We start from the raw sequence: 24,855 nt of genomic DNA on the forward strand, positions 1-24,855 counted from the left end.
GGGATAGTACCAAGCTGCGAGGCTTACGCGCCTGAATGCAGTATGTTGAGCCGACCCACACATGTCCCTCGTATAAAGTACTATACATCAGGACCCTTGTTAATCGTATGTTTTCGGCTAGGAACAGATCTGTAAGGCTCTCGGTTAGTGACAGATGTTGCCACTAATGATGGTTTTGTAAGACCGGCAAATTCGTCAAGAAAGTCTCTGTTCCGAATTAGTCATCAGATCCATGATACCCACGACAGTCAGGAGAAGTATGTTTCTTATTGCAGGGCGCAAGACGCACAGAGCGTTAGACTAGTCCTTTACCCTCCTGTAAGAGCGCAATTCCTTGCTCTTTTAACTTGAATTTCTGGATCTTTCCACTCGCAGTCTTGGGGTAGTTGTCGACCCAAAAGACGTACTTCGGCACTAGTTCATACAGTCAGCATAGTTCCTAGGCGGGCCCGAGGCTTCGGATTCGACGTTCTAGGAGCGCATGGACTTACCTAAATGGTGGCTCAATTTCTCCCTGACCCAGTTTCGCACCTCGTCCGTGGTCACGTTCCCATCATCGCCAGCATGCGTGACTATGAAGGCTGCGACAACCTCACCGTACCGCTCGTCAGGTAGACCCACCACGCTAACCTCGCTGATAGCAGGATGAGCGAAGAGACAATTTTCGACCTCTAGTGGATGGATGTTCTCGCCCCCCTTGATGATCAGATCTTTTATCCTGCCAGTAATCTTGATGTATCCTTCTTCGTCCATGGACGCCTCATCTCCGGTATGCATCCATAGTATACCGTCTTCGTCCGGTTGTAGAACTTCCTCTGTGCGTGCTGTATCACCCCAGTATCCTTTCATGAGGAGGTAGCCTGACACTGCGAGTTCGCCGCGTTGGCCTACGTCAAGTGTGCGCGACCAGTCAGACGGACTGACGACTTTGGCGCGAACGTGTGGGAGAAGACGACCGACGCTGTCGATGCGCTTTTCGATGGGGTCGTCCGTGGTGGTCATGGCTGATACAGGAGAGGTCTCGGTCATGCCGTAACAGATGGTCAACTCAGTCAAGTTCAGGTTCTTGTGTAGCTTGCGCATGAGTTCCGAGGGTATAGCAGAGCCTGCTGCAATGCCGGTACGCAGATATTGAAAGCCATCTTTGGGTACAGCACCGTGAGCCAGCAGCTCCAGTTCAGCTACGAACATGGTGGGGACGCCATAGAGGGCTGTGCATTTGTATTCGCGAACGGCTTCAAGTGTGGCCAGGGCGTTGAAGGCTTCGGTGGGAAAGACGATGGCGCTACCGTGGGTGGCCGTGGCCATGTATCCCAGAATGCATCCAAAGCAACTACAAAGAGTCAGTTGATGTTGACAGTAGATTGCTACAAGGACTTACTGGAACAATGGAGGCGGACAGCACACAACGTCGTCTGGCGTTAATAGCATCCTATCGCCGATGCTATTTCCGTTGTTCAAGATACTCCTATGACTTAAGCACGCAGCTTTCGGCATGCTTGTAGTGCCAGACGTAAATTGGATATTGACGATGTCATCCGGATGCAGGCCTTGATCTTCAAACGCATTGTCCTGTGCGCCATCCTCGAATACGTGCTCGTATCTCTTGAGACTCCTATAGTCTCCCAGATCCACCCTGCCTTGCGCATTATTTACCAGTATGACGTTCTTCAGCGACGGGACGAGTTCGGATTCGAGGGTCGAGCCGGCGAGGTTGGGTATCAAGTGCGTGAGGAGCGAGATATTGGATCGCGGGTCTTTACGCGGGAGGTTCGTTTCGGCTCCGATGATGAGATGCGCGGCATCTAGGTGGTTGATCGCGTTGAGGACTTGGGGTGCGTTGAACGAGGGATTCAGTGGCACCTGTGAGCTGTTAGCTGCTGGTACCCATGCTTCTAGCCGGTTGGTTACACACCAGTATCGCTCCCAGTTTGAACAGCGCGTACGTGAGCTTTCCCCTGGTCAGCAACTATGCGTCTCCAACATGCTTCCACCATACAGTAGCGAACTCAGCATTGTTACCCAGACTGACGGCGACTCTTTCTCCCTTCTTCACGCCAAGCTTCTGCAGTCCCCTGGCAAGCCTGTTCGAGTCGCGATCGAGCGCATCGTACGTCAGGCGTATATGTTGATGATGCGATATCACTCTGTACGAGTATTAGCAATGCGTCCTTGCAGCTTGGTCTAGTTGGCACACACGCGTTCCGGTCACCGTATTGCCTCACAACTTCGTCAAAGTGCTGTGGCACCGTCTTCTCCAGCAGTGGCGGCTGTTATACTGTCAGTCTCCACCATCACATCATCAGGAAGCTTGGAACATGCCTCATTGGGTCCAATGCTGTATGCTTGTGTGAGTAGACCGCGTCGTGCGCAGTAAGCAGGCCTACGGGACCTTGCAGCACGAGCAAAGAGCGACCGAAGCATCTTCAGACGCGGAATGCATCGGAGGTAAGGAAGGATACACGTGCATCGTGAGATATGCTCGTGTGGAGAAAGCTGGTGTTAGTGAGCTTCGTTCGGAACTGAGCCGCGGGCCAGGTACGAGACTTGCGGGGTAGCTGTGGAGAGCTAGAGGCGCGCACGCGGTTGACGTCGGATAGCTGTCAGGGGTCTTCTCACTCCAAGACTTAGCATATTATGTAGTTGAATGTAACTGAGCATTGCAATACTACTTCCTTTGAGTTTCAGACACACCCGACTACTTCATGAGCAAGTCATAGTTCATTCCTATCGCCGTCCCTCCATCCACTCCCCATCCTCCGCAGCCAACCCCACCATCCCTCATCCTCCACATCTTTAAACTTCACAACACCACCATCCACCACATAATTCCCACTGAACATCCAATCACCCTTCTCCCTTCCCCCTCTGTTCGCAAGCCACCCCTTCCCCGTGAAAACCACAAGGCGGAAGCCACCGCCCCTACCCATGGGCTGCAGACCCGTCTCCAGTATATCGTGGAAATAGTGCGATTCGGGTATATGCATGTTCCAAATTGCGACATTGACTTTTACTTCTTTCTCCCCGTAGACAATGCGTATTGTCTCTTCTATAAGAGATGCCTGGCGTGCACGACCAATGTGGTCTAGGTCGAAGCCAATTTTGTGGAAGGGGTTGGTTGGTAAGGTTGTGCTGTTGGAGAGGAAGCCGACGAGGGCTGCTGCGAGGAGGTTTGCGGGCAGCATGATCTCAAGATGATGATTGCAGGATATTTTGTACTTGAGAACGGTTGTAAGCATGCGATTGGTGAATGGATGGATTTGGGTTTGATGCTTGTGGTGGTATTAGCGATGGTACGACGCCGCTCAAATACAGGCCTTGCAATGTTACACAGCGTCAAGCGCACCTTGGCTTTGTCTCGTTAGCAAAATCATCACATCAGTGCACAGAAAACAACTTTGAACGTTCCATACATGAGTCTACAGAAGAGACCAGAAGCAAGGTCTTGAGATAATCCTAAACTCCAAAGAGACCACTCCTGCTACGTCCCAAATGCTACCGCTCAAACTCAAGCACTCTTCTACTTGCATCACTAGCCGACCGGTTCCTAGTCGGCTTGATCTCTTCCCCAGTACCTGTCGGTGACAGTAGGTCCAGCGGTGCTTCCCCCTTTGATGCGCCCACGTCCGCCGTCTCGGCACCCTCCAGGAGGTCCAGGTCTTTCGCATCAACCTCCTCATCATCGTCATCATCTTCTCGTCCGTGTCGAGCTTCCTTATCCAGCTCCTTTTGAGCTTCATCATATCGCCTTCTGACTTCGGTTGCGACGCGCATTCCGTCGTTGACGATGTTGTCGAGCATGCCTCGTAGGCCTTTGCCGGGTGGTACAACACCAGCGCCAGCGCCGCCAACAACACCACCCAATCCTCCACCTCCGCCGCCTTGCCTTCCAGCGTTAGCGAAAGTGGTGAGGTTGTGGAAGCTGGATCCTGAGGACAACGTTTCGTCGGCCAGGCGGAAGGACGATGAAAAGCCGACTTCGAAGAAATTCAGCAGTGCGTCATCGGCGAGAATGACCATCCGGAAAGTAGGGAGCGTTATGTGAAGAGGCTTGTTCGGGTCAAGCGCAAGGTTTGCCGACTTCGCCTTGTCATTGCGCTCTGCAACGTCTGATTCAGTGGTATGATTTGATGGTGTTGGTGACATTGGGTTCTTTTCTGACTTCTCGAACGCGGTTGCTGTGGCTTTTGGTGTTGATGGCTCAGATCCAAAGTCTATCAGGTCATCTTCCTCGTCATCGCCAATAGCGAAATTGTCAACCTCTTCTGAGACCTGGTCGACTGCCTTATTTGACTGATTAGAAGGGTGATCGGGGTCTGCGTACTCGAAACAATGCCGAATGAAGGCGGAGACGCTGCTCAGGAACTGTTCGTCGCGACCGATGCGGTCTGAACCTGCCTCCGAGCTTACGTCAAGTGACGAGGCAGCCGGACTTGGATCGTGGACGCCTCGCCTCGACAGGAAAAGAAGAGCTTCTGAAATTCTCAAGATACCCTCACGATCAACCCTGCCATCGCCGTCGTCATCGTAGAGTTCGAAGAAGTAGCTGATGTTGGACATGATGTCCTTTGTGCCCTTTACGTGGGCAAAGCCAGTGACAACATTCTGTAGCGATAATGAATCCGTCATGTCTACATCCCAACGCCGGAACAAGCGTCGCATGAATTCGTGGTCCGCTGGCTCTGGTCCTATTCCCCACGGTGACATTGGCGGTCGTTTCCTCATACTGTTTCCAAAGTATGAGTGCGGAGACTGAGTGCCACTACCCTCGGGTGGTGAGCTCGGTGAGTCAGTAATTGCCCACTTTGCGATACCTGTATCCTGTAAGCGTACATACTTAGAAACGATGACCCATGACTTACCAGCAAGGAACTCTCTAAAAGCATCGTAGTCCATCTGGGTAGGGCTTGGTCCGAGGGCCACACGACCCTTCTCCGCGCTCCCAGATGTACCCATCACAACCTCGGTTGCCTTCATCCTACTGGCCTTTGCCTTACGCTCGGCCTCTTGTTGCATTATCTCGGCTCTTTGCTGCCGCTCGTACAACACGGCGTAGAACTTGTCGTACAAGAACCCAAGATCATTCACACTCAGCTTCTTACTATCGGGACCGAGGTTACGTATTGATGTACGCTTGGCGAAGTTTTCGATGTTCTCTAGTACGGCATCCTTGTGCTTCGCTCGCTGCTCGGAGATGGTGTTCTGTGTGATGCCCGCAAATTCTTTGAACGCGACCACCATGAGCTCTTGGAATCTAGTGACTGCTCGCAGTTTGGGGTTCTCGGACTTCGGGTGGGCAGACTCGTCAAGCCTTGAGAAGTACGACTTCAAGACTGAGATGAAGGTGCCGTCATCTGTAGCATCGAGTAGTTCCTCGCCATTGATACGCAGGATAGCTAGGCCGATTTGGAAGAGAACCTTTGGGCCTTCGAGGAAGAAAACATCAAGAACGCGGAAAGCAAATATTAGAGGCATAGAGTTGATATAGAGCGAGAGAAACCAAGGTAGAGAAACAACGGACAGCTGCACGTCTGATTTGACCAGATGGTCCCATAGTATGGGCATCGTCTTTTCGACGAGCGATTCGAAGACCTTTTGGTCCAGCAAGGTGCCATACATGGTTTGTGAGTAGTAGCCGGGCAGGAGGCGGTCACACAGCACGGATAGGAGGAAGAAGGCCTGAGTCTCGGACATGTAACTTGGTTCGTTAGACAAAAGCAGCTGTATATCAAGGGGTACACATACATCAGCAATGCTGCGACCACAATGTTCATCGCCTGGCAGTAGCCAACCTCCTCGTTTGTCCAGCTGTATGCCGTCAAGACTCGTCGGAGCCGGCCGATTCCCTCTTCGGACTGAAAGCCTGGATATTCCGGCAGACTCCTGTTGAGGTCCTTTTCAATCTCATCGATCGCTAACGACTCTCGCCCGGAGAACTTTGCTAAGGTCTCGGTGTAGAGGTTCGGGTTCTGTAGGCGCAAGAAGAAGGCGCCCGACGTGAGCTCCCACATCTCGCCTCGTAACCGATTCGGCAGACCGACGCGAATGAGCTTGTGGAAGGTAGGTTGTCGGATGAGAGTTGCGCTTCGGCCGTTATCTGCTGCATGTTAGTAACGTCGTTAAGCACGCTTGGTGGTCATACCTCTAAGATATTCGCGCCATAGCCGTATTTTTGTCGCATCCCTCAGCTTCCGTGCGTTGCCTGGATATTTGAAGATCATGCCTAGGCCGGTATCTGGGTGTTCTCGCGCTTGCTTGCCATCATCTCCGGCCTTCTTCTGCTCGGCGTCTGTGAGAAGATACTCCGAGTAGCATTGCCCCACTACCTTGCGCAGATTGTCTACCTCCTTGACGCCTTCTCTCAGTCCCTTCTTGAGAGCATCGCAAAAGCGTTCGCATGCCTGTCGCGACCCCGCGAGCTGAATCGTAAGCTTCTGACCAGCAGGCACCTGCGATTTCGAGTCTGGTATGCCGTTCCACGTTGTTATCGCCAGCGCGAACATGTAGCTCTGACTATGCAGCCGTTCCACCCGTCGTATGCCGCATAGCGGTAATGTGAAACCGTTGCCCGCAGGTCCCGCGCCGTGAGTCTGCCCGGTGAAGCTGCTGGAGGAGCTCAGGCTCGCGGTATTGGCGAAGCTTGAGCCCTGTGTGGAGAAGCAGAGATACCGCTCACTTAGGTGCAGCTTGCCGACATAGTGGTTGCCCTGACTGCGCTCCTTCTCCGATGTGACGTCGCCGGGGCCCCTCGTGGAATGGTGGGGTTGAAGAGTAAGCTCGGCGGTAATCTCTTGGAGGGGGTTCTGCGAGTCGGGGAGGCGGAATTGGTAGCGGAAGAGGGTGGCTTTGGACGGTCGGCGGTCTGACGATGCGGGAGCGGCTATGGTGTTGAGCGTGGGTTCGATGTACTGCTGCGCCTTCTGCACCAAATTCGAGATGTTGAACATGGCTTCGGGCCGGCCAAAGAAGCAGAGTGAGGGTCGGTTATGCTGTATTGTGTGACTGTTTATGCCACATGACGCGACTAGATTAGCTCTCGTGAAGCGCCTTGGAGGGACTGGAGCTTTATGCAGGGCTGGTGTTGGTGGAGTCGCACGGCCACAAAGAGGCTGAGAACCGGGATGACTAAGACACGCGCTGGGCAGCTTTCTCAGGATCCGCCCAAGATTATGACGCACCCGCCAATTTCAAAGACGATGCAAGAGTCAAGTTCACGCAGACAGAAACGGGAGTGGGTCGCGTCTTTTTCAATGGTTGATTATCTGAAGATTCTCATACTATTATTGAAGCTGCCATAGCGCCTTCTGTCGCCAGACTGCGCCCAAATTATCACTCCAGCTGGTGGACTTCTTCGCTCTATCATACATTCTTGCGCTCTCGCTCACGTTTCTCCACTGTCAGCCCTGGCTTAAGTGCATGTGTAGGCTCCGTCAACTCGGAGGTCGGCACCCTGGGTTTGGTCAGTTGTTGCTCATCGGTGCGGCTGAACATCACTTACAGTAACGTAGGAACTCGCGTCACTAGACAAGAAGGTGACGGCACCCATCAAGTCCTCAGGACGTCCCATCTTACCAACGGGAATGAGAGAAGTCCACTGCTTCTGAAGGTCTGGGTTGTCGTCGAGAATCTTCTTGGTGCTACAACTTTGTTAGCATCTGCGCAATCTTCGTCTCACAGTGTACTTACAGCGCAGTAAGCATGTATCCAGGCGAAATGCAGTTGACACGAATGCCAGCGCCAGCCCATTCAACCGCCAAACTGGATGCCAGATGTCTGACAGCTGCCTTGGCGGCGTTGTACGGAGCCTGGGGCTGTGGGACGTTGACAATGGCTCCGGACATGCTACCAATCATGACGATGCTGCCCGGTACCTTCCTCTCCATGAGGTGCTTCGCGACTGCCACAGAGTACAGGTAGGTACCGTCAACATTGACTCCCCAGAGCTTCTGTATGCGGTCATGGGGGTAGGAGATGGCATCGTAGTTCTCGGTGAAGCCAGCCGATGTAACGAGGTTGTCGACCTTGCCGTGCTTCTTCAGGATCTCGGCAAAAGATTGGTTGACAGACGTCGGGCTCGAGACGTCGCAGAAATGTGCTGTGACCTTGGGAATTCTATGTTTTGACTTAGTTGAGGTCGTTGGTTCTGTATATGAGTTTCTTACCTCCTAGACCCTGGGTTCTCCTTCTTGAAGATATCGAGCAGGCCCTTGGCTGACCGCTCACCCTCTTCCTTGTTCATGTCGACAATGGCTACATCGGCTCCAGAGGTCACCAAGGCCTGCGCCATGACTAGACCCAGACCTCGGGCTCCACCAGTGACGACAGCGACCTTGCCTTCCATAGAGAAGGAAGCCAGCGTGCGCTTGAAGTGCTCCCCTCCTCGACCCACGACGGGGTTGGAAGGTGGCAGGTCCTTCTCTTCTGGGTACTCGACGACAATGTCGTCTCGGGTACGTGCATACTGACCCTCGTGCTCCCCACTCTCACCAGGCTCGCCCGATGTGGTTGCAGCGTTGACATCGTCCTCGTTGGAGGGGTCCTTGTCGAAGCGACTAGGCGAGGACGTGAAATGTCGCTGTGAGGAAATAGCTGACTGTGCTGGTCTGAAGGATGCACGGGGAGCTTGGGCTCTGGCCGCGCGTGCGACTTGACGGAAAACCTGAGATCTGAACATGGCTGTGGTAGAAAGCCCAATTCAATTGGACGTCGCAGTTGGTAGAGAGAAGCTCTGAATTATGAGGAGAAGGTAAGCGTCGAGGTAAAGTAGATTATCTGAGGTGATTCTAGAAGGCTCTCGAGTCAATGTGATACGACTCAGGAAGGAAGCAAGCTAGAACAGGGCAAGAAGCGGGAAGTGAAGAAGGAGAACCAAGTGAGGTTGGGAGTGAAGCTCACGATGCCCAAGCACCTGGCAAATAATTTCGGTCCTTCCAAGAGCTTGAGCTTTTCCCCCACCGCGTTTTGTTGACGGACGCCTCTGACGACAGGTCTATGCAGGGCCAGGATTTGGCGAGGCCATCCCGCATGCACTCCCACCTCCGCACACTCCGCACACTGCATCCTGGCCTGTCTGGTTGATTGTCTCCATTGAAATCACACGCCGTCGCGGTTGGCACTCCACCTCCAGAGCGCTCAGTGGAGCCGCCCTAGCCGTTTGTCCTCTCCGCACTACCGCAGCTCAGCAAATCCTGACCGCCTGCTACCCCACGCTGCAGCCATTTGCCTGCCACTAGACGCGTCCACGGGTGCACCACCACCCTCCCCGTGCATGCCCTTACCTGTACTGTAGACGTCTTACGTGTGTTGTTAATTCCAGCAATAACTCTGTTCGTACCTTCCAAGCCTTCGTTTGCACCTTCCCCGCCCTCGTCATCCCTGGTGCCGCATCGTGATCGCCCTCAACAAGCCGGAATTGTGCTGACCGACGCGTCTGCAGCGACACGACAGCATCGTGATCCGTCATGTTTGAGCTCTACCTCCTTACCTTCAATGCGGCGCGCAACCTCGTCGATCCCCAGTCCCTCGCGCCTTCCTTCTTCGACGCCCTCCCCAAAGACACGCCTCTGCCCGACATCGTCGCCATATCCCTGCAGGAGGTTGCGCCCATCGCCTACTCGTTCCTCGGAGGCTCCTATCTGAAGCCCTACTTTGACCGCGTGACTACGACGGTCCAGCTTGCCGCCGACCTCCGCAGCAATGGCAGCGACTCACTCGAGCACATTGCGACGCGCAGCCTGGGCATGACGGCACTGATGCTCTTCGCCAAACCCCACGTCATACAGCGGATACAATGGATACAGTCGGCAGGTGCAGGTGTCGGCTTCTCCAACATGGGCAACAAGGGCGCCGTTGCCATGCGCGTCGGCTTCTCGTGCCCCGACTCTGAAGATACCCTCGATCTTACCTTTGCGGCAGCCCATCTTGCGCCCATGGAGAGCAATATCGACGCGCGGAACAAAGACTGGGAGAATCTGGTGCGGAACCTGGTCTTTGTCAACAACGATGATTCCCCGTACAGCTCGAGCGAAGAGCGACCGCTGCTTGGCCCCTCGTCTGAGACACCAGCCGACCACAACGGTCTCTTTACACCTGGCAACCACGTCTTCTTCTACGGCGACTTGAACTACCGCACCCACGATAGCCCACCAGAAGACGGAGCGCATCAAACCTATCCGCAGCCGACAGCGTCCACATCTTCGCCAACACACTACTCACATCTGCTGAAGAAAGACCAATTGATGAGAGAAAAGGACGCTAAACGCACCCTGCATGGCTTCCAAGAAATGCCTATCAACTTCCCGCCTACATACAAGTACGCCACCTCACATGGCAAGAACTCCAACGCGCCCAAGCGATCTGGAGAGGACGACTCATGGGAGTGGTCGAAACATCGGTATCCCTCATGGTGCGACCGAATCCTCTACCTCTCATCCGGATCTTCATCAGACCTTGAGCCGCAAATTTACACCGCCTTGCCCGTACAGCCGACGTCCGACCATCGACCGGTTGCTCTATCTGTGCGCGTTGATGACAAGCCTATCAAGATGGGCGTGAATGTCGTTCTTTCCAGGCCACCCTTTGAGGTCAACCCACAGTGGAAAGCCAGGAGAGACGCAGCTCGACGGTGGGAGCTTATCGTAGGCGTCATGTCGTATCTCGCTCTGACCGGCAAGGGCAGGATCATTCTCATCACCTTCCTGGGTGTGGTCATGGGCAGTCTGTTCCTTGCTGGTTCTCTAACCAGGTGATCTTGGCTACGAACACATTCTTGCTCTTCAGAATTAATTAATTTCTCCTGCGTAATGGTTCCATCTCCAGTTCCATTGCTCTTTGAGATGCTCGACCGACGTGCGTGTTGGCATGCCTGTGGTCTGTACCTCTTCTAGAAACTCGATCATCTTACATCGATCCTGGTCATTCTGCAGTATGGTGCCAAACTTATGTACTGCATACGCGGCGTCCCATTGCGCGGAAATACAATGAGAATTGCACCGAGCGATAGCTATCATCTCTCTTAAACCTCTCGAAACTTCATCATGTACGCCTTGCATATTCATCCCTGGAATGTAAACCGCGAGTGCAATACGGCATATTCGCAGCTGTTGGTTCGCCTCCGCTGTCGCCTGTTAGCAAACAGTCCGTGAGCTGACGATTAATTGGACTCACCATGACAAGCGCCAGAGAACCACAATTCTGGATATCCTCCAACGGCATGTGGGTTGCCTTCCTGGTAAAAGAAGGCGTCGAAGCTTGCGGGTCGCCTTCTTTCCCACTCATCGACCAAACTGTGAAGATACTGCCACTCGGCCATCGTCCGCACGCTCTTTTGCGCCCACTGCAAGATGCGCGCAGTCAGCCATAAAATTCGATTTCCCCACGAGACTTCATCGATTGGCGATATCAGAGCTGGCAGAATGAAGTTTTCATAATCAATGCGCAGAGTGGGTTGGTTGAGCAATGCTTGGCTGACTTCGGTATGCACATGGAGTACCAGAGCAGCTTGTACAACCGGGCTAGACATATCGAAGACCCAGCCTTCAGGACCATAGAAGAGTTCAAACGTCGAGAGATGTGATTGTCCTTGTGTACCCGCTATTTGAATGTCAGCTGATCTCCGCGCAATTCCTCGTGTTCACGTACCATGGAAGTCCTCAAAGTTTCGCAGCAATATGGCGGCCACCAGCGTCGCCTCGTCTTCAATTTGTCCCTTCTCGGCAATATACGGTATGAGACTCTGCAATAGTCTCTCATGATAGTCGTATGGTCTGGTGGTGAAATACGGATCGAAGCGCAGTATACACTGTCCGGAAATCATGAAGATGGCGTTCATGAGCATCGGGCTTGTTAAAGCGAGCTTTGGGACGATATTCTTGAAGATGCTAGCAGGACTCATTATGTCTAGTGCGTCTGATGCTTTCTCTACCCAGAACCGAAAAAGATATGCTTCGATTGGGTCAGGTATCGGCCATGCTACCGGTGAAGCATGGTTCGTTGGAACGAATGAATGTGGCGAGGGGACATCAGAGTTCCAAGTTCCCAGCAGGGGCTCGTCAAGGCTGGAGAGACTTGAGACTGAGCCAGGTGCCGGGCTTGTGTGTCGCCGGATATGCGACGGAAGCTGCCATAGGTCAGGCGTGGTCTGTGGTGCTGCGGGTATGAGCACTCGATCATTCCAGCTTCGACTCGTCGGGCGCATGTGTCGCTCTCTTACTTGCGGACTCTTCCTCGATACCGACTGTGGTATCTTCTCAGCCGTCCTGGAGCGAACCAGATGTCTTGGTGTCTTCCTTTTATCAGTACTTCCGGGGCCCTCGAACTCTTCAGCTATGAGTGACGATTCGTCGACAAAGTCCACTACAAGACAGTCATTAGCATCGACTTAACAAGACTACCACATGACTTGTACCTACATGTTCCTGGCGTACCGACCCATCTCTGCGCCGCACCAAAGAAGTAGTCGTACTTCTTGATATCGGCCCTGGTAGCCTGACTTTCCAGATCAGGATACACACCATGTCGAAAGCGGACTTTGTAATTGGCTTTCCTTCGCGGGGCGGATTCTGACCAAGGCGCCGACATGCTTCTGGAAGGAAGAGCTTATCCACAAAGCTTAATATCTTGGCAACTTCACTGTACCCGTAATCAAAGTTGAAACAAGACCTCGATATCCGATCTTGGCAAGTACCTCAATTCCAAACTGGAAAGAAGCAAGTAGGAAGCAGGAAAGAGGAAAAGCTGATGCTACTCTCCATCAACAAACAGGAAATATCGCCGCTTCAAATGGGGATATGTACTCCATATCACAACGCCATGAATTGCGCGGAGACACCCACGCGTCACAATCCGTTGTGCTGATCATTTTCCTACGTGCGTCTAGCCAGCACGCTATTTGCTCTTCTCATCGCCCATCCCGCGATTATTCAGCGGAGGAGCGGTATGGGAAAGCACAGGGCGCGTGAGGCTTGTAGGTGCTTGGTGTGGCATTTGATAAGCAGGATTTATTTACGTACGCGATGTTTGATGGGGGATTTGGCAGCGGACATGGGGAAGGGTGGGTATGCGAGTACGGGTAGATACGGGGTGGCTCAACGGGAGGACGTCGGGTGTTGGGGTGCACGAAATGCTTGCCTATTTGGGAGTCGCTGAGGTAGGGGATGGAGCGTGATGGGAGTGGGTAGACGTTGTGGCTGGCTGGTAGACCGACTCAGCCTTCGCTAGCCACTGTATTGGAAGCGGGTGATTGGATCATGTACTAGGGTTGTGGTTAAAGACGTGCATGATGTTCATCCCACCGCAACGTCCAGCATACACCATTCTTCTACTGGCCCTGCCATCACGAGCCTATGCCATACACTCACAGCCAACTAAGCTTTCCTCACACGGGTAGGGCTGCATGCACCTCGAGCCTCCTCCTTCTAGAAACAATCACTCCCGCACCACAAGACGTGGTTGAGTAAGCACATCGCTGGACAGCCATAGGTTCATCGGACCGTGTTACTGCGTAGCTCTATAAGCTGCATCGTTCGATATTGCAACGACTAGTGTTATGCGGCTTATCCAGCTCGTCATGCATACCCTATTCAGCTCACTTGTCCTACTGTCGCGCTTCCACGTGACGCCTTTCCGGTCCGGGTAGCGACATCGGTAGTTCGTGAGAGATTTTGTCAGCGGGGATATTCTGGGGAGTCATACTCTCAAGAATAGTTGGTGTTTGTTGACACGAAGAGGTGTGACTCAAGTGTTTTGTACTACGCTGTGCGCTGGTTCTATAGGTGAGTCCCCCAACGGTCGTTGAGGCTTTGCTAGTTGGTGGCTTGAATGAAGTGATTACGCAGCTTCTTCACCGAGTGAAACCCGGAATTGTTGCGCGTGAAGACAAGATGTTAAGAGTGCGGACAGTGATCACTCATCTTCATTGAAGTAGATCAGGTGGATGGTAGTGTGTTGTATTCGATGACACCTGGTCCTTCCACAGAAGGGCGCCTACCCAGACAGCCCGAGGTGGAATGTGAATACCAAGAACACGTGACTACTAGACTGAAGACTTCATTGATGTAAGAACTGCACAAACCGTATATAGAACATCGGCACGACCGAGTCTGAGGTTCCAGACTTCTCACGATGGTGGAGACACGTTCAGCTTTTCCAACGGCATGACGTAGGAAAACAAGCGTCTTTCCTTCCCGAAAAGCCACGTCTCGCGCTTATGCTCAGCTAGCAACTCACTGGTTTTATGGACCCTCGAGTCGATGGCACTAATATCTTTCTTCGCACTCGCTTGTCACCGCACTTATCGAGTGCCGGTGCTCAAGGTCCGAGCCTCGGGTCATCGACTCCGATAGGCTGGCAAGAGACGAGAGCAAAAGGAAGTGCAAGTGGAAGCTCCATCGCTGTCACGATCACGATGCTAAAATTGGGCGCGAAGGATTTTGTTCATCAACATCATAGCTTCGACGTCCACGATGCAGCTTTGACATGCGCCAGGTTTGGCGAGCAGGAAGATCGAAGACGTCGCATGTTGGGTTACGCAAGAGCCAACATTGATGCCCTGTAGAAGTGCTGGGGGTGGTGTAACTACAGCAAAGGCGCATGCAAACATCGGCGCGACTACACCTGGGCAACAACAGCGACAACAACAACACACTTTACGGCTGTTTGATGCAGCCTTCGGCGAAACAATGGGCACAAATGCATGAACCCGGGCATGGGAATGCGAAAATGCCATGCATCACAACCACCATGCACGAGTCTATTGGCCTCGGCACCATTTTGCCGTCACCTGAGGTCCAGACCTTTCGTTGTGCGAGGTTGGTTCCCGCGGCAGCATGTCGGAAAGCAGACGCTGTCAAAGTTTAATCAAAAGAAAACGACATGACAGCACCGAAAAGATGCCTCTCGCAGCCTCTCCGCGCCTACGAGTGGACTCCGTGGAGGACCCGCTTGCCTCGGAGCTGAAACGCACGTCTGCGCACATGCGAGAAACGAAGCAGGACGTGGTGAGAAGCGCGACTGACGTCACAGTGCAGCGGCCACCAAAGGCGCGCTGCACCACCTGCCCGTCCAAGCGAGCCGATCCCCAGCACAACGCTCGATCGATACCGACTTCTAGGCCCTGCCTACTACTCCGTGCGCCGGTGGTCTGGATTCTTACAAAGAGTGGGCTCTTTAGCCTGCGTCCCCCAGCTACGGGACATCACGGACGTATTCTGTATAGAGGCTATAGGGAATAAGGAAATAGAGCGACGTTTTGTACGGAAATATGGACCCGTGATTGCCGTGAAAGGAGAGAAAGGGATCGGGCCTTGAAGCTTGAAGGCTCGTGGTTGTGGGTTTTGCGTGATGGGCGGATGGATGAGGGTGAGATCTAGACACGACTGTGGGGCTAGGAGAAAGTCTTGTCTTACGTATTGTGGCAGGTGTGATGCCGACAGGGTGCTCTGCGCATGGAAAGAATCACGAGTGCATGAAGAAATGCAGGTGAGGTAAATTGGTTTTGATTGTTGTGGTGGTGGGAGTTTGTCAAGTCCTCCGAGGGAAACTCTGCCTAGCGCTCCGCCTCTTGCATGCCCTGCCAAACGCCTGCAGTGGTCCTTCAAAGCGATGAAAAAATGAAAATGGTATATCATACAACTGAAAGAAAAGATCGCTCCGTGTAAATGCTAAACCGATGTGCTCCAATAAAAGTTTCCCAAATCGCAAAGTCGAAGCTGAAGAGTGTTGCCTGCACACTGTGCCGCTAAGTCGCTGATGTTTGAATGATTCGTCGAATGTCATGAGGGTGAACGCCTAGGGTCCGGCGGTTATTGCGCCCTTGTCGACGATGATTGAGAGTTGAGTTGTGACAGCGATGCGAATGAGTTGGTCATGGCTGAGTAGGCTGCTGATGGTAGGCCGTTGGTGGATGATGTGGATGAGGCGCTGTTGCTGCGGACTTGGAGGTTGAGTGTGTGGCAGCTATCGCATCGTCCGTTCATGCGGTTGCAGCGACCCCGGCATCCTCGCTCGTAGTTGGCGCAAGAGAACATTGTGGCTTGGTGTGGTTGAGGTTGGTTGTTGTCGTTGAGTAGTAGAGTAATAGAGTAGTTGTGGTGGTGTAGCTGTGTGCGACTTGCGACCGAGAGACTTTGCAGTGTGCTGGACTTGGACAATACTGAAGCCGAGGGCAGACTTCGTAATATATGCGCCGGTGGGTTGTGAATGCCCGATGATGTAGCCAGCAAATGCAAGATATGCAGGGTAGTAATTGCGTATTCGGGCGTTAAAGTAGCCGTAATCGATGGGGTCCGTTGGCGTGTCTTGGTAGCGTGCGGATGGGTCCAATAATAGTGTGATGGAGTGCCGAATGGAGTTAATGTGAAGATGCCCAAGTTCTGCAGATGCACGATGCGTGGCTTATAGCTATGAAGCGCAGATTAGACAGATGGCTGGCAGGTTTCAAAAACTTGGAAGAGATAGGTGGAAGATCAGTTGTGACGATGGAGGCCGCAACTTCTTATGACAGTTGACGCGTCCAGAAGATGTGTGTGTCATGGTAGATTATACAGTGGAGAGACCCGAGGCCAGAATGTCGGCGGTCAGTGCGCTCTTACTCAATGGCCAGGGTCTCCTCTTACGCATGCACGAGACCCTGCCCTGGTTGTTCATCGACCAAGTTAGCGCCAAAACCTTGATTTTTCGCTCTCCCGTCCATTCCGGCACTTCGCAGTCGCCTGCATACCTCATACGTACTCGGTGACGCTCAGCCACCACGGCGGTTGTTCAGGCGACCATCAACAGGTTGTTGCACGGAATACTATCCATGTGGACACACGACTAATCATTCAAACAGCCAAGTTGACTTTACAGGGACAGGCACAGTAGAACCTCGTTTCAAACAAATTCTGGAAAGCGGCTTAAAGTGGGCAAAGAGTCCAAGACTTGCACGGCCACTTCATCCGTGCGCTCGTCAGCACCAAGACCCAAGAAAGCCACTCCAGAGAATCCACACATGGCGTTAGCCTGTCGCACTTCAGCCCTCTTCGATTACGTGGTGCTGCAGTCGTACCCTACGTGAGGCAGTAATCATGGCGCATGTGTGCCATGTGGTCCCGGCCCTGCTGCCTCAGAACATGATAAGCCGGCCCGCTCGACACCGGAAACATGTGCGGGCGTAAGCTCGCGAGTCGCGACACCGATAAGATAGCGTACCTGATATCAGAAGATGGCTGAAGTGGAGGCCGGAGTGCGCGTTCGAGACTTTGTTCGTTTTTATGAAGATCGGCACTCCTACATGCGCGAGATCGATATGGCCTCACGGCGAAAGATTTATCCACCAGATCTGGCCTGATCTCAGAAGATGCGAACTGCTGTTACTGTGAAACCGGTCGAAGTTTCGACCTCGTGCGAGAACTAGATGCGAGTCGTTCGCAGTGGGTTGCTCCGGACGCCCGATCTGCGACCGTTAATCAAACCGTCCGGTGCATCCGCACCCGTCGCACGGCCAACCGGAATCGGGTCTCAACAACTTTGCCTGCGGGCAACTTGGCACCCCAAATTCCGCCTTCCAGCTTTGTGGGTGTCAGTGGGTTTGATGATCAGCGGGCGGATCCATCGCTTATCGTACTTCAAGGACCACAGGGACCAGAAGCCCACTGTTTACTGAACATTATGAAACGTGATAGATCCAGGCTACATGCTGAAGTAAGTTGCAGCAGAAGTCAGACATGCATGGTTATGCTGAGAGCGAATAGAGGCTTCCAGCAGACCGTCACCTCATTTCCTTGCTCGGCCCTCTGCCGCTCTCCCATACACTTCAACTTCCGCTCCATTCAATGTCATCCCATTCAATTAACTCGACGCTGAGCGTCACTATCTTGCGCGATTAATTTCTCTGCCTGCAGATTCTTAGACAAGGTGCACATCCAGCAGTACCAGTTCACACGGTCAATGGCAACGTTAACATCTTGGAGTTATCCTACATTCGTCGAATTATTGAAGACCCCTTTGCTTACATGGCCGGTCGGTAATAAAGTCGTTGCGATGTGCACGCAGGCACAGGATGAGCGCACGATAGGAGGCGTGACCAACTCAATCTGAGCGCATTGCGTGCTGATACTATGAAGCAGTGCTCTTCACGAAGCCAATAGTACCAAAACACTAATCAGTTAACCTGCAAGACATGTCTTCCCCTTTTCTCGCAAACATCAAACTGAGCACTGCGGAAAACAAACGAAATTCTCTATTACACTCTTTCCACCAAGCGTCATGAACAAAATGAAGCCGACTAACGCTGCAGCGCAATCTACTATACCTTTTCCAACTCTGCCACTTGAGCTTCGCGAGATCATCTACCGTCATGCGATACTCCCAGAGGACCTTGCTTCTCAGTCTCAGCCCTTGAACTTCGGCCCCGTAGACACCCGGCGTGGAGGCGACCCTTTCTACCTCCAGTGGCTCGAACAACTCTGTCGCGTGAACCAAGCCACGCGCGTCGATGTATCCCTGTATCTTCTACGGACGACCGAGTTCTACCTCATCTACCCGGAGCAAGTAGTGCGATTCACGATGTTCCTGGAAAGTCTAGGCGAGAACGACCAAGGCTTTGCCGCAATTCGTAAACTCGATTTCCAACTCTTTGGCCGCTACCAACCAATTGCTGGGGCTAACAACGCTTACATCGAGCTCATGAAGCGATGTACAGGGCTGACGCAAGTCGCATTGAAGTTCGAAGTTGGGTACATGACTATTGACTCATGTAATTGGGCTGAGGATGTTGTTATCCCTCCTACAACGCTAGGGACCTTTGATCTATGGACGTTCGATCAAACGCGCATCAGAGAGCTAGAAGATGTCGTTGCGATTTACCAGTTGGCAGATCTCCTGGAGATAGAAAGTTTGCAGACGTTGACGATCGAGGCTTGGCCTAGGATCAGGGTAAGTGATCGGCACGGTATGCAGAACGTTTTGGTGGACTGTGCGCCGTTGATCGAGCGGTTGGTGGTGTGGCTTAGGGAGGGGTTTGCCGCCAGAGGGAGGAAGGTCGATGTGAAATATGTGGAAGCGAGCAGTCCAGGATGGAGGTGGAGTCGGCGGATCTGAGGTACCTAGTAGTTGCTGAGGCTTCCATATGAAGTCAAGTCTGCGTAATGAAACAGTTGACTGAGTCAATTGTCCAAGTTGCATGAAAAGTTGTTGCCTCTAATGTGTACAAGGCCAGAATATGTGTGTCCATCATCTACCGAAGTATGTAGCAACTTGTTGTATCGTGAAAGTACCTGGGCAGCATGGAATGGAAGATGACGTGCGTGGAAGGTGAAGTTGGGCTTGGTCTTGCGACAGGCCTATGACTAAGCGAGGGCTGTCGTGTTTGCCATCTAATCCCAGCCAGCCCTAACCAGCCTCATTCATCCTTACACGACCGAGCGCATCCGCAGCACCATCGTCGCTCAACCATTTTTGACCATCACTGCCATTGCTGCATCTGCGCGCACTTCGGGGCTCCAATTTTGACATTGTCGGCGCGCTTTCACGCCACGCGCATCGACTTGGCCGCGACGCGTCGACGTAAACAACAGCGCGACTCCTCCACCACCCCGCCCACAAACCGATCTACCCAACCACCACCATGTTTCTTCCAGAGGACCTCCTATTCAAGCAGGGCGCGCTTGCGCACGTCTGGCTTGCCTCGAATCAACAGAAGAAGCTCACCAAGGCCCAGGTGCTGCAGCACAAGATCCCAGAGAGTTGCGAGGTCATCATCCGACCCGAGGTGGCCGCTGGCGGTCCGCTTGCATTGCGGTTGAACGCGCAGTTGCTCCTCGGTGAGGTTCGCATCTACAACAAGAAGGTCAACTATCTACAGGATGACTGTCAGGAAGCCCTATGGAAGATCAGGATGGTAGGTTCCAAGCTTGACTGCGTGACATGACCACCTCTGACCCTTGTGCAGGCCTTCCGCCCCGGAAACATCGATGCGCCCGCCCAGACTCACGTCGCCAATCCCACAAATCTCATGCTACAGGATCAGATCACCGATCTTGATCTGTTGGCTCCCATGCCCGACCCTTCTTTCCTTCTCTCCCAGCCTCTTAGCGGCAGCCTCAACCTCGGCAACACCACAGTCCCCGATTGGGACAACAGCCAGTTCCTTTCCGGCAGCATTGAGCAGGCGCGCGGAGAGCCCATGGAATTGCCGGATGACGACCTGAACCTGGACATTGGAGAGGATGATGACTTGGAGCCGACAGCCGCCTACGACGAGGGTACCAGCATTGAAGTTGGTCGTAACGCACCTTTGGAACGCCGCCGGTCCGAAGAGTTTACCGGGCTAGGCAAAGACATGATAGTGGATGACGATGATCTCGGCATCGACCTTGGCGAAGATCCTCCCACTGAACTCGCACGCGGCCATGAACTCAATTTGGACGATGACCTGGATATTACTATGGGCGGTATGGACATGGACACCGAACTTCCTGCAGGCTCTATCGCCGGCGACTTCCCTGTGCGACAACGTGAAGAGTCACCGCTCTCAGAGTTGGGAGAGGAGGAGGCCACACGTCTTGAGCAGGAGGTTGCCGAACAGAACGTCACCGTGTTTGAGCCAGAGCCAGAGCAGGAGGAGGAAGAATCAATCCATCAAGCCCGCGCCAAGCGCAGGAGGGTCATTGCAGCTGATGCCGAAACTATGATCTCAAGTCACCAGTTGAGGGAGCAACAGAACAACCGCGAGAAGATCCTCAAGCCTGCATCGTTCCTGCCTCGCGACCCTCTTCTGATGGCTTTGATGAACATGCAAAAGTCCGGAGGGTTTATCTCAAGCATACTGGGCGACGGACGAAGCCAAGGATGGGCTCCAGAGCTTCGAGGTATCCTTTCCCTAGAAGTTGTCTCACGCCCAGCCCAGAAGCGCAAGCGTGGTGGTGCAATTGCCGACAATGACGCTACCGAAGACGAGGCCGCGGCCGAAGGAGAGAAGACGCCACAATTGCAGCTGGAGTTTGAGCAGGATGAGCCAACTCTGGGAGGCGGTGACCTTGGCCTTGGTGGCGACAACGACCCCACGCTTGCGGGATCCGACGATATCGTTCAACTTCCCGATGACCCTGGTTTCCAACAGGTTGGTGATGACGAAGAGGACATCTTCTCGCCCGTTCCAGACAACTTCGACGACACAACCGCGCCGCTCGTGCATCCCGACGAGGCCGGGCCCGTATCGCTAGGCACAAAGCACGCTGTCCATTTCTTGCGAGAACAGTTTGGACCCGAAGCTGAAGAGAGCGAGTCGGTACGACAGAAGACCAGCATCGTTTTCCAGGATGCCTTCCCAGAGGCCCGCACATCACGAACAGACGCGACGAAGATGTTCTTTGAAATGCTGGTACTGGCGACCAAGGATGCCATCAAAGTTGAACAGCCAGCTAACGAGCTTGGTGGCCCTCTGCGCATTCGCGCTAAGCGTGGCCTTTGGGGACAATGGGCAGAGACTGGTGCTAGTGGCGAGCTGGCATCCCAGGCTCAAGCAGCACCTACAGGAGATCCCGACGCGCCCGCTGAGGCCATGTTCCAGGGACCACCTGAGGTGTCTGTATCTGCCTAAAAGTTCAACAATCTGTGTTTCTCCGACCCTCTTTGGGGCTTGGTATCATCTGTCGGTGTTGGCTGGATACCCTTTTCATGTATGACTCTTTTCACGTTGGAGACGGACTCTGCCTGGTGTTTTGGTGTTCTTGTGAGGTATGGTGTTTGTGGGAAGTTGGTCCCTTGTATGATTGTATTAGGATAGTTACATTCGCTGGAAGATGGAATGAAAATAGTACTACCATTACGCCCCAGTGCTAAGTTTGAAGACTCGTGCGATCACGTTGGGCTAATCAACGGAGGCTCATGGCTCGTTGTGTGCTCTAAGTAGCTGTATTACCTAGGTATGCTCGAAGAAGTTCGGGTAGTCTGTCCTGCGGCAGGTGCGCCCGGCGGCAGATCATCCGGGGTCGGCAACCGCGTCTGCGCGGCCTCTCCGATTCCACCTACTCACCTCTCGAACTTCGGCGGAAACATCCCCCTCCAACATTCCCGTCGTGCTAGTCATCGCATATCGCGATGCCTTCGGATGGGCCGGCGACAGGCCGCACGCGCAAAAGGGCTGCCGAGGCATGTACGTTCTGCCGACGGAGGAAGGTTCGTTGCTCGACACCTGCATGTCATGGTCGAGGAGCTGCATACTGAGGCTGGTAGATCAAATGCAGTGCCGAGAAGCCGATCTGCGCAAGTTGCAAGACACATGAGACGATTTGCCATTACGAGCCTATATCCATAGATGACGCACAGCATGCTACCAGTCGTCCGCGCAAGACGCCGCGAGCAGAAAGAACATCCGAAAGAGCATCAGACAGAACATCAGAGTCAACACCATCAATCGCCGCTTCTGCGCCTGTTGCACAGACCCCTGCAACTACACCTCAAAGCGTGTCGCGCATTGTGGTCGCTCCCAATGGCTCCTCTAGCTACCATGGACGCACAAGCACTTTATTTGACGAAGGCACAAATGATCGATATGCGGCTGAAGTACGACCCCAGATGTCGGATGAATGGATAGAAAAAGGTCTTGTTGCTGAAGCTGCCCGTCAGAGACAACTTGAGACGGTCAACTTTCGACTTACGAAGCTCGATTTTGACGGTGTCGAACCAGAGCTTGGCATGCACCTGTTATCATTACATTGGAACCGGCAACACCATTCGTTCCTTACTACCTATCGCCCAGCCTTCATGCGTGATATGGCATGTGGCGGTCCATACTTCTCCAAACTTCTCCTCAACGCCATCTACTTCGGCGCAAGCAAGTTCAGTCCACGGCATGAGGTTCGCCGAGTAACAGATGATGTCCGCACTGCTGGTTGGCAATTTCGTGAAAGAGTGAGAGAGCTCCTGGGCGGTGCTTTGGACAAGAGCGAAATCACAACAATTCAAGCGTTGCTAGTTATGACCAACTCGTTGTTTGCTCTCGGCGACGAGCGTAGCGCTGCCTGGTTGTACGCTGGGTTGGCATTTCGCATGATAGTTGACCTTGGTCTTCACGTCGATACGCCTGCATTTGCAGGATACCGTAAGCTTTCTGATGAGGATCATGAAATTCGGCGTCGCGTTTTCTGGGCAGCATTTGGTCGGTATAGTCTTCATATCGCTCATCATTACACTAACTAAAAGCGCAGTCGTCGACAAAATCCAAAGCCTCTATCAAGGTCGCCCAGTGAGCATGACAGATACACTCGTACCCACCAAATTCCTCGATACGTACGAAGAACTCGAACACTGGACGCCCTTTTCCTATTCCACACAACCAGACGCCGTCTATCTAGGCTCTCCGGCATATAGTATCTCGACGTTTCGACACCTTTGCCATCTCTCGGTCATTCTGAGCGATATACTCAGCACCATATATACCGAAAGAAGCTTCGACGTAAGCCCTACAGAGCTGTCGTCCAAGTTGGAGAGCATCCATCAAAAGCTAATAGCATGGCGAGGGCTTCTGCCCGAACACCTCACGGTAGATGTAGCAGAAGTAGCCGCGACACCTCCTCCGCATGTCCTAAGCTTACAGTAAGTGATCACAATGTTGCACACGCCGCGGATGTACTAAGAAAACACTAGCGCCTTGTACCATGTGCTCACGATCCTCTTGCACCGACCCTTCGTCGCAGACGGGCATCTCTATAATACATCACGCGCCATCTCCGTGAACTCGTTTATGGCGTGCGCCACTGCGGCGGATGCTATTGTACAGCTCCTGAGAGCATACGACAAAACGTTCAGTGTGCGGAGAGCCCCCTATCTGATTTCCTATGCGACTTATGTCGCTGCCACTGTGCATGCCCGTATTGCGGCGAAGCGGGGTGCAGGCTCTCAAGCTCACAAGAGCCTAGAGACTTGCTTAGCCGTTTTCCGCGAGAACCAAGAGACAAATTGGGCTGTACGACGGGCCAATGCCATTATCCAGAACTTGATGAAGAGACTGGGTGTTGTTGCGCCTGACCTGAACGATACACATATCGGCAGTGGTGGCGAGGACAATCACGAGAGCACTCCAGACGTTTCGTTGAGCAGGTCGATGGATCGCGAACCAAGCTTGCAGAGCTTCGATATAGATGGCATCATTCAAAGTTTCGTCCGAGAGCAGGATTCGTCACATATGCCAGGTCCAGTAGACCCTACCGCCGACATGGCTGTACCTGGAGTGCCGTCGTCGGCGTACAATACCATGGAGACGGCAAACATGCCCTACGGAAATTCTGGAAACTGGGCGTATCAGGACCAACAACAACCCTTCAGCGAGCAACCATTTTCGGTGGATGACCTCCTTTACGGTTTCAACGGATCCGAGCTTGATCAATTCCCAACCATGAATTGGGACATGTAAGAGATGGGTATGGCGACATGAGGCTCTTCCTGTCACCCAAAGTACCATTAAAAGTCATTGTCATTATCATCGGATCATCACGAGACGAGCGCACACAAGAGGATCCTCTTCCTGTCACTGCGTTGGATTCTGTGGGGCATCGAGTCCCGCGGGAAGAAAGCCGAGGTTTTACCGCGGCTAGGCTTCCCGCAGCATGTCAAGATCCCACGGCATCTAACGCGCTAACGGGAAGAGTCTCATGCCTACCCGTCGAATACACTGCGGCCCGTACTCCTGGTCGTTTCTACCCGAACATTTTTGGAACGAAGACATATATAGAGAAGTGCATTGCCCGATATGATGACACATTTCAAGCTAGAAACAAAGCACAAACTTCATCAACTTCACCACCTTGAACCGTAGCATCATCCTCTATAGATGCTACGCACAATTCTCAAACCATCCATTCTCCAAAAGGCACACGC

The 24,855-nt window shown here is 53.1% G+C and overlaps 9 protein-coding genes across 9 annotated transcripts; 4 read left to right on the plus strand and 5 right to left on the minus strand.

The window, feature by feature from the left end:
* Positions 1-295: 295 nt before the first annotated feature.
* Positions 296-6,947, minus strand: J4E86_006630 (uncharacterized protein; the record flags this gene model as incomplete). Its single annotated transcript, XM_051447156.1, has 10 exons — positions 296-414; positions 492-1,333; positions 1,382-1,863; positions 1,916-1,951; positions 2,000-2,147; positions 2,200-2,270; positions 3,517-4,814; positions 4,863-5,698; positions 5,746-6,097; positions 6,143-6,947. The coding sequence occupies 10 exons, from the start codon at positions 6,945-6,947 to the stop codon at positions 296-298; spliced, it is 4,989 nt and encodes a 1,662-aa protein (XP_051301641.1).
* Positions 6,948-7,408: 461 nt separating this feature from the next.
* Positions 7,409-8,674, minus strand: J4E86_006631 (uncharacterized protein; the record flags this gene model as incomplete). The annotated part of the gene is made up of 4 exons (XM_051447157.1): positions 7,409-7,450; positions 7,499-7,637; positions 7,687-8,112; positions 8,163-8,674. The coding sequence occupies 4 exons, from the start codon at positions 8,672-8,674 to the stop codon at positions 7,409-7,411; spliced, it is 1,119 nt and encodes a 372-aa protein (XP_051301642.1).
* Positions 8,675-9,461: 787 nt separating this feature from the next.
* On the plus strand, positions 9,462-10,748 carry J4E86_006632 (uncharacterized protein; the record flags this gene model as incomplete). Its single annotated transcript, XM_051447158.1, has 1 exon — positions 9,462-10,748. One exon carries the CDS (start codon positions 9,462-9,464, stop codon positions 10,746-10,748), a length of 1,287 nt encoding a protein of 428 aa, XP_051301643.1.
* A 404-nt stretch (positions 10,749-11,152) lies between these two features.
* J4E86_006633 (uncharacterized protein) lies at positions 11,153-11,893 on the minus strand (the record flags this gene model as incomplete). Its single annotated transcript, XM_051447159.1, has 2 exons — positions 11,153-11,592; positions 11,641-11,893. The coding sequence occupies 2 exons, from the start codon at positions 11,891-11,893 to the stop codon at positions 11,153-11,155; spliced, it is 693 nt and encodes a 230-aa protein (XP_051301644.1).
* A 274-nt stretch (positions 11,894-12,167) lies between these two features.
* Positions 12,168-12,579, minus strand: J4E86_006634 (uncharacterized protein; the record flags this gene model as incomplete). The annotated part of the gene is made up of 2 exons (XM_051447160.1): positions 12,168-12,235; positions 12,426-12,579. The coding sequence occupies 2 exons, from the start codon at positions 12,577-12,579 to the stop codon at positions 12,168-12,170; spliced, it is 222 nt and encodes a 73-aa protein (XP_051301645.1).
* Positions 12,580-15,800: 3,221 nt separating this feature from the next.
* Positions 15,801-16,025, minus strand: J4E86_006635 (uncharacterized protein; the record flags this gene model as incomplete). The annotated part of the gene is made up of 1 exon (XM_051447161.1): positions 15,801-16,025. One exon carries the CDS (start codon positions 16,023-16,025, stop codon positions 15,801-15,803), a length of 225 nt encoding a protein of 74 aa, XP_051301646.1.
* Positions 16,026-18,252: 2,227 nt separating this feature from the next.
* J4E86_006636 (uncharacterized protein) lies at positions 18,253-18,989 on the plus strand (the record flags this gene model as incomplete). Its single annotated transcript, XM_051447162.1, has 2 exons — positions 18,253-18,871; positions 18,937-18,989. The coding sequence occupies 2 exons, from the start codon at positions 18,253-18,255 to the stop codon at positions 18,987-18,989; spliced, it is 672 nt and encodes a 223-aa protein (XP_051301647.1).
* Positions 18,990-19,603: 614 nt separating this feature from the next.
* On the plus strand, positions 19,604-21,577 carry J4E86_006637 (uncharacterized protein; the record flags this gene model as incomplete). Its single annotated transcript, XM_051447163.1, has 2 exons — positions 19,604-19,876; positions 19,928-21,577. The coding sequence occupies 2 exons, from the start codon at positions 19,604-19,606 to the stop codon at positions 21,575-21,577; spliced, it is 1,923 nt and encodes a 640-aa protein (XP_051301648.1).
* A 2,145-nt stretch (positions 21,578-23,722) lies between these two features.
* J4E86_006638 (uncharacterized protein) lies at positions 23,723-24,391 on the plus strand (the record flags this gene model as incomplete). The annotated part of the gene is made up of 1 exon (XM_051447164.1): positions 23,723-24,391. One exon carries the CDS (start codon positions 23,723-23,725, stop codon positions 24,389-24,391), a length of 669 nt encoding a protein of 222 aa, XP_051301649.1.
* Between the last annotated feature and the right edge of the window lie 464 nt (positions 24,392-24,855).

This window comes from Alternaria arbusti (genome assembly GCF_024043155.1).
Source record: "Alternaria arbusti strain BMP 1465 chromosome Unknown scaffold_8, whole genome shotgun sequence".
Classification (NCBI taxonomy): domain Eukaryota; kingdom Fungi; phylum Ascomycota; class Dothideomycetes; order Pleosporales; family Pleosporaceae; genus Alternaria; species Alternaria arbusti.